This window comes from Ceratotherium simum, chromosome 25 (genome assembly GCF_057802395.1).
Source record: "Ceratotherium simum simum isolate JZ-2026a chromosome 25, ASM5780239v1, whole genome shotgun sequence".
In the NCBI taxonomy this organism is placed as follows: domain Eukaryota; kingdom Metazoa; phylum Chordata; class Mammalia; order Perissodactyla; family Rhinocerotidae; genus Ceratotherium; species Ceratotherium simum.
In genome coordinates, this window is record NC_141924.1 from 12,668,616 (window position 1) to 12,676,861 (window position 8,246).

The 8,246-nt window shown below is 60.9% G+C and overlaps 1 protein-coding gene across 1 annotated transcript; it reads left to right on the forward strand.

Annotated features, from left to right (window-relative positions):
- The first annotated feature begins 5,160 nt into the window (after positions 1–5,160).
- On the forward strand, positions 5,161–7,297 carry SSTR3 (somatostatin receptor 3). Its single transcript, XM_014780993.2, has one exon. The coding sequence runs from the start codon at positions 5,192–5,194 to the stop codon at positions 6,458–6,460; it is 1,269 nt and encodes a 422-aa protein (XP_014636479.1). The 5' UTR covers positions 5,161–5,191; the 3' UTR covers positions 6,461–7,297.
- Positions 7,298–8,246: the final 949 nt, after the last annotated feature.

The window sequence follows — 8,246 nt, forward strand, 5'->3', positions numbered from 1 at the left end:
GTCTGGCCGCTGGCTGTCGGCCCCCAGCTCCCCTGAGCACCACACTCTCCTCTCCAGCCCCTGCAGGAGCCAAGGCCAGCGTGGGTGGCTGGAATCTCCCTGGTAACAGGGTCTGACCCCCAGCCTTCTCCCCAACCTGCCGCCCCTCCTCCCTCATCCCGCACCTGCTCCGGCCCCTCGGCCCCTCCTCCCGGTCCCTCCTGCACCCCCCACCCCTGCTCCCTCCTTCTCTGGCTCTCCATGTCACCATCTGTGGCACAATCCCTCTCTGTCACTCTCCCTGCCACCCCCTCCTTTTTCTTCCTCCTTCCTCGCTCTCTCCCTGCTGCTCTCCTCTCTGCATCTCTCCCTCTGCCCCTTCTCCGCTCCCTCTCCTCCCTCCTTCCCTTCTCCCTGTCACGCATTTCTCATCGCCCCCCCTCATTCTGGCTTTCCACCCACTCACTGTCTTCTCTCTCTCTCTCTCTCTCCACCTCCGACCGACCCCCCTTTTCCTCTATTTCTATTGGCTCCTTACAGTCCACTGTTCCCCTTTTCCTTCTTTTCCTTGGGAGGCTCCTGCCTGCAGACCCCCCATCTGTGCCCCTACCCCCCCGTCCAGGAGGTGTCCTGGAGATGGGGGGTGACGCACCAGGCGCCGGTGGGGAGTCAGGGCCGGAGACCAGATGGGAGCGGCTCTGCGGGCAGCCGTGGCTGCTGCGGGCCTAAGAGGGGCCGCCGGCCCGCACCCAGTCTAGAAGTGGGCACAGTGTGGGGCCCCCGGTGAAGGGGTGCTCTGGGGGCAACAGGGGACTGGGCAGGGAGAGGGGCCAGCAGAATGATAACCAGCCTGGCAGCAAGGAGGGCATCCCTCGCCCCCTGGGCAGGTAAGGAGGCTGGGGCCTGGGTGGGGTCCCGGAGGGTGGGTGCTGGAGCCCACCCTCTGCCCAGGATTAACGTGGGAGGCTGAGGCTGGGGGCTGGGCCCAGGGAGGAAGGAGGGCTTCCTGCGACCTCTTGGTGGGCTGCAGGGGGTGGAGGGCATTAATCTCAGAATTTCGTGCCACAGTTCTAGAATCGTGGAATCACAGAACAGCAGAATGTTGGAGCTGGGAGGAACCAGATGCATCACGTCGTTGGCCTCCTCGGCTCACGTGCCAGCTTCCCTGAGCTCCCTTCCGTGCTGGGCACTGTGCTCAGCACACTGCTGTTTAGTCCTTTCTACAACCCTGGGAGGTGGGTACGCTGGTCTTCATTTTAATAGGAGGAAACTGAGGTCCAGAGGTGGGAAGTGACTTGCCAAAGGTCACACAGCAATTTGCATCATCACTCTGTGGCAGAGCCTAAGCCCCCAGCCTAGGGCTCGTGGGGCATGTTCCTGGGGGCAGATTCCTGGCCTGGGGTGGGAGGGAGTCAATGGCCCTGACTAGCGCTATCCGGGTCTCTTGGGGGAAGGCCGAGGGGAGCAGAGGGCAAGCAGAATGCAGAGCTGGCCAGGGGCCATCAGCCTGCATCGTCTAGGGCTGTCCCAGTCCTCATCTCCTCTCAGCCGAGGCCTTCTGGGAAGCCGGCAGGGCCGGGAGGTACTGATGGGTTAGGAGTAGACAGGGCTGGGTTGGAATACTGGCTCCCACTCACCGGCTGGGTGACCTTGTGTAGCTGACTGAACCTCTCTGGGCCTCGCCTTCCTCCTCTCTAAAAACCCTCCCTCGTGGGCTTGTGAGGATTTCCTGATCTGAGTTTGAGGGCTCTGCCAGGCAGCAGCGGCCCACCTTGGAGCTCTACTCACTGAACTGCTTGGTCTGTTCCCATTTCCCGATGTGCTGGTACTGGGCTGCAGGCTGGGGTTAAAGAAACAAACAGCTCAGGGTCCCTGCACCCAAGAGCCGGCACTCCAGAGGGGAAGGGAGTGGGGGACAGACAAAGGAGAGTGACTGGGGCGTCTGGCATCCGTGAGGGACCGTTCTGAATTGCTGTGGGGCTCAGGGCAGCCACTCACCCTCTCTGGGCCTCCGTCTCCTCCCGAGCAGTCCTCTGAGGAGTCCGCCCCCGGCTTTCAGGCAAGCTTGTGCCCAAGATAAACCAGACAGGGAAGAAAAGTCCCTCCTCCCCCAGGAGGAACTAGATCATGCACAGGATTCCAGCTCCTTGAAGAAAAAGACGGCACCTAAATTGCAGGTCTGGCTGACGCCCACGGAAAGCTGTAATTTCCCCGCTTCTGACGCCCCGGGCCGTTAAACTTTGACGAGGAAGATGGGCCCAGATAAGGGTGGAGGCAGGGAGTCTTCCAGAGGAGCCAGGAGCTCAGGGAGGGGCTAGTTCACCCCCCTCCCCGTATAAAGGGAGGGCCTGGCTGGAGGGGGCTGTCCTGAGAGCTCACCCCCAGGTTTCCCTGGGGGCATCTGTCCCTGCAGCCTGGAAATTAGGTTTGCCTGGCTCGCTGCGCCTCTCTCAGGAGCCCGGCCTCTCTCAGGAGCCTGGCGCTCTCCTCCCTCCTCCAGCTCTGGGTTGCAATTGGCCGCCCGGAGGGGATGCTGTAAAGAGGATTTGCGCACAGAGGCAAGGTGGATGGGTGGTGACGTAGGGCCCCCTGGCTGAGGAAGCCAGGACTCTAAGGTCCCAGATTCCACAATTCCGGGTCTAAGAAGGGCTGATTCTGGCATTCTGGAATTCTGACATTCTCGGATTCAAGGACACGGAATCTAAAAATCTATGACTCTACAACTCAATTCTAAGAATCTAAAATGCTATTTTTAGGCCTTTAAGAGTCTAGGGATTTGGGTCCATGATCCTAACAGTTCAAGAGCCAGTGGGAGAGCTGGGTGCCAGCTGGGTGCCCTGACCAGCTGTGACACTGAGGCAAGTGTCCTCCCCAGGCCCGCCTGTGAAATGGAGGTGGGAGGAGGGTGGTCTTAAGGGTCCTCCCAGCTCTGCCCCTTCCTAGCTGTGTGACCACAGCACACCTTTCACCTTTGTTCCCTGTCTGTACGGTGGGAATGACACCAGTGTCTCCCTCATAATACCCCATAGGGTGCTGTACATCACCAGCTTAGCCCTGGCAATCGGGCCTGGGTGACAAGGAGCTGGCAGCACTGTTAGGGTCCTATGAGCCCACTGCCCAGACAGCCCCTCCCTTAGTGCCGCTGTCCCAGGCTCAGGAGTGCTGACGAGGTCCTGGGGTGAAGGGAGGTTTGAGGTCAGTTGGGGGTCTCCCTCCTGGCTTGGAGGAGCAGCGAGGGGTGCTCTGAGCCCCAGCCTGGGTTCTGTGCCATTCTCAGCACCGCCCTGCCTGGTGCTCAGAGCCCTTGGAAGCCCCACGTCACCGGGAGGGGCAACCAGGCGCGCTAACCCACCCAGAAGTGTTTGCTCAATTTGCGGTGCCTGCCCTTTCCAGGAGCTGTGCATCTTAAAAGTGGTGTCCGGACAGGGCCGTGCAGATCGCAGGTCTCGCTGGAGGCGGTTCAGGCCCATCCTCGGGCGGGAGGATGTTGGAGGAAGAGCTTCTCCTCTGCGAGATTTCTTTCTCCCTCAGGGTTTCTGGAGGGAGAGTCAGGGGGCAGCCCAGAGCCAAGGGACGGGGAGGGGGTGTCATTAGGAAGAAAGGGTCGGGGAGATCCAGGCCCCAGATGAGGCTCTAGCTTTCAGCCTTGGCCTCTACCTGGGCCTCCTGAGAGCCAGGAAGTCCTGCTGAGGGAGGCTAGCAAACCCTGGGGGCCTTTCCCCGGGGGGCCTGAATCTCCACTAGCAGCAGTTCATCCACCCCTTGCATTAAGAACTGTCCACTCCAGTTCCTGTGAGTCCTCGATGCCTCACACACTGATGCAGAGCTGTGTTTGAGGGGAAGGGTCAAAGTGAAACAGGGGTGTCTCCAACTCAAGGAGTGTCAAGTCTAGCAGGGAGCCTGGAAGAGTCCCAGCTCCCTATAATACAAGGGAGGGGCGACGTGAAAGGTGCTAACAAAGTAAACAGGGATGCTGGCTCCCACTGTGCCCGTGGGCAAGCTCCTACCCATGCTTCAAGACCCATATGAAATGCCCTCTTCTCGGGAAGCCTGCCCCGCCAGTGCAGGGGGAGGGGGCTGTTCTCATACCCACCTCCAGTGTGTTGTGAATTTCTCCAGCACAAGTCAGCCTCTGGCAGGAGAAGGGGCCCCAGCCCCACCCCCAGCTTCACAGCCAACCATCCCAGGCAGGGCCTTTTGGGGGCAGAGTGGGGTGGGCTGGGTTAAAGGGGTCCCCAAGGGCTCTGACTCCCAGGGGTGGGGACACTCCTGAGCCTGTGGTTCTTAACTCCATTCGGAATCTGATGAAAGCTCTGGGCTCCGCCCAGACAAGACACGGACATGTTAACTTTCACAGAGTTTCCACAGAGGGCTCGTGGATCCTCTGAAGTTCATCTGGAGACCCGGGTCAAGGTTAAGGACCTGTGATGTGCCGTAGTTTTTTTCAAAGCAGAGTTTTTCACTGTGTCTTCACACGGCAGAAGGGGCAGGGGAGCTCCCTGGAGTCTCCTTTATAAGGGCACTAATCCCATTCACGGGGGCTCCACCCATATGACGTAATCACCTCCCAGGGCCCCCCTCCTAATACTACCACACTGGGGGTGAGGGTTCAGCATATGAATTAACGGGGTACACATTCAGTCTGTAGTAGTGGGTGATGCACTTGGGGCTCTCAGCTGGGGCCATCCTATGTAGAAGGGACAAGTATTGTTTTATGAAACAATATGGTTTCAATGGGTTGTGATGTAAAATGAACTGGTGTCAAAAAATGTTTGAAAAGCACTCGTATAAAGGGAAAGACCTAGGTTGTCATCGGCCGATTGAATGACCCACTCGTTCCTTTATTGGACATGTGTGGAGCACTCACCCTGTGCATGGGCGAAGGGACACGGTGGTGCACCTGCCAGCGCTGGGCCCTGCCCTTTGGAGCCAGGCAAGCCCATGTCCCATGCCATGCCCTAGCTGTGTGAAACAGGGTGGTCATGTCACCTCTCTGAGACTCAGCTCCCCCATCTGAGAAGTGGGGACATGTTGCCAGCCTACCTTGCCCTCCTGTGCAGAGTGAATGGGCTGGTGCAGGTCAGATTCTGCCCAGGTGCACGGTAGTGTGATGGGGGAGGGGCAGTGGAGAGAAAGCCAGCTTCTGCCATGACCGGGCTGTGTCCTCCCTCCTCCAGGCCAATAGCAGCTGCTGACCGCCCTCCCCTCAGCCATGGACACCCTTGGCTATCCTTCATCGGTGCCCACGACCTCGGAACCTGGGAACACCTCCTCAGTCTGGCCCCTGGATGTCACCCTGGGAAATGCATCCTCAGCCCCGAGCACAGCAGGGCTGGCCATCAGCGGTGTTCTGATCCCACTGGTCTACCTGGTGGTGTGCGTGGTGGGCCTGCTGGGCAACTCGCTGGTCATCTACGTGGTCCTGCGGCATACGGCCAGCCCGTCGGTCACCAACGTCTACATCCTCAACCTGGCGCTGGCCGACGAGCTCTTCATGCTGGGCCTGCCCTTCCTGGCTGCCCAGAACGCCCTGTCCTACTGGCCCTTCGGTTCCCTCATGTGCCGCCTGGTCATGGCCGTGGACGGCATCAACCAGTTCACCAGCATCTTCTGCCTCACCGTCATGAGCGTGGATCGCTACCTGGCCGTGGTGCACCCCACCCGCTCTGCCCGCTGGCGCACGGCGCCCGTGGCCCGCACAGTCAGCGTGGCCGTCTGGGTGGCCTCAGCCGTGGTGGTGCTGCCCGTGGTGGTCTTCTCGGGCGTGCCCCGTGGCATGAGCACCTGCCACATGCAGTGGCCCGAGCCGGCGGCGGCCTGGCGAGCTGGCTTCATCATCTACACGGCCGCGCTGGGCTTCTTTGGGCCACTGCTGGTCATCTGCCTCTGCTACCTGCTCATCGTGGTCAAAGTGCGCTCTGCTGGCCGGCGGGTGCGGGCACCCTCGTGCCAGCGGCGGCGGTGCTCCGAGCGCAGGGTCACACGCATGGTGGTGGCCGTGGTGGCGCTCTTCGTCCTCTGCTGGATGCCCTTCTACGTGCTCAACATCATCAACGTGGTGTGCCCGCTGCCTGAGGAGCCTGCCTTCTTCGGCCTCTACTTCCTGGTGGTGGCACTGCCCTATGCCAACAGCTGCGCCAACCCCATCCTTTACGGCTTCCTCTCCTACCGCTTCCAGCAGGGCTTCCGCCGGGTCCTGCTGCGGCCTTCCCGCCGGGTGCGCAGCCACGAGCCCCCTGCGGGGCCTCCGGAGAAGACCGAGGAGGACGAGGAAGAGGATGGAGAGAAGGGTGGGGAGAAGGGGGCAGGGAAGCCAGGGGAGAGGAAGGAGGAGAACAGCCGGGTCAGCCAGATCACACAGCCCGGCACCAGCGGGCAGCAGCGGCCGCCCAGCGGCACGGCCGGCAAGGAGCAGCAGTTCCTACCCCAGGAGCCCTCAGCTGGGGAGAAGTCGGGCACGCTGCACATCAGCTATCTGTAGGGGCCTGCAGAGGGCCAGGGTGGCCCGAGGACAAGGCAGAGGCTGTGGGTGTGCCTAGGGAGGCCACCCGAGGGGCCAGGGGCCCATGATGGGGTGTTCGGACGCCTGGGCTCTGATCCCAGTGCTGCTGGGACTTGCTGCATGACCTTGGATGGGTCAGCTTCCCCTCTCTGGGCCTCGTGTTCTCTGTGACTCAGGGATGGGAGTCATTGGCCTGGACGAGCTCCGCCAAATGAGAAGTCTGGAGGGCATCACTGCTGGGCTGACCTTCCTGAGGCGGGCCCAGGTGAAGAGGATACGGGCAGACTGCCCTTTCCCCTCCTAGATGGAGCAACCTGGTGGATCAGCCTGAATCTTGGCCCTCAGAGGGATAAACCAAGGCCGGAGTTCCTGGGCTCAGAGTCAGGTTCCCAGAAGAGGGACTGGGGCCCCAGGTTCACAGGGAGTTGGACTCAGGCCACGAATAGAGGAAAGTTTTACTCGGCGGGAGGAGGGTGTGAGACCGTCAAGGCCCATGTCAGCTCTCCCCCACTGGCTGCAAGGCCTGGAACCAGCTCTTCTCCTCTCTGGGCCTCAGGGCTCACCTGCCGAACAACCCAACAACCTCCAGGCCCCCTTGGCCCAGACGGTCAGCGCCGGGGCTCGTGTGCTCCTGGACACGAGGAGAAGGGGTAGGTTCTCCAGGAAGCTAACTAAGTCCAGCTTCAGGTCCCTTACTGCTGGGGCCCTTCCGAGGCCCTGCGTCTAATTTTGTACTCGTAATTTTGTATTCTTTTTCTTAAAGAGGGACTCCAAATTGCATAAGCTTAGGCCACCCAAAACCTAGGTTAACCTCTATTGAGGGCAGCTGATCAATCCCCAAAGCAGCTCACTTTGTGTCCTGTGGCTGCAGAGGGGTGGGGGTGGGGCCGGGTGGAGGGCAGGGGGTGGGAGGGAGTCTCAGGATCTTTGAGACTCCAGGAGCCCCCTCACAGGAGACACCGTCCCCGTTCCTCCCCTCCTAGGGACCACAGCAGGGACCCGGCCCAGGCGGATGGGCATGGAAGGCAGAGCGTCTCAACAGAGGAGAAGGAGGAAGAGGAGGAGGAAGGGGGGGAGGGGGAGGAAGAGAGGGCAGGGGAAAGAGGAAGAGGAAGGGGTGAGGACCAGGAGGAGGGTGGAGGACAGATCTGTTCCATGACCTTGGAGCTGTCCTCCACCCCTCTGGGCTGAGCCCAGTTGCGGCGTCAATGAAACTGGGTTGCCGATGGCTGGCCGGATCAATCTCAAGGAAAAGATGCCACCAGGGTGGAAAAGCAAATGCTCTGAAGGGTCCAGGGCCGGCCCCCTTGAGGGCCTGCCTCTCTGCTCCCTGGGGCTATAGTTCGGGGAAGCCCAGGGGAGACAAGAGGAGGCTGGCGTGGGACCACAGGAAGAGGCCACTGACCAAGGCTGGGCATGGACCCGCCTGGACTCCCTCCCAGAGATGACCCCTTAGAGCCACAGTGAGACTGGCCCCATGGAGGGCGGTCCCTCGGGCTAAACCCATCAACCCCCACCCTGCAGAGGGCAGGGGACCCTCAGGGAAAGCATGGGAACCACAAATGGGGAGACCTAGGTCTTCAACCTACCTCAGGATCCTGGTTAGCCTTGACCTCTCTGGGCCTCAGTTTCCCCACCATAAAATGGAGGTGGTTGTCTCAGCTTGCCTGGCTCCTGGGATGTGAGCTGGGTAAACAGACCCACACACTGCAACGGGTGGGGGTGGGGGGGTGCGTATCAGGGCGTTATAAAGTGGAGGCGGCCC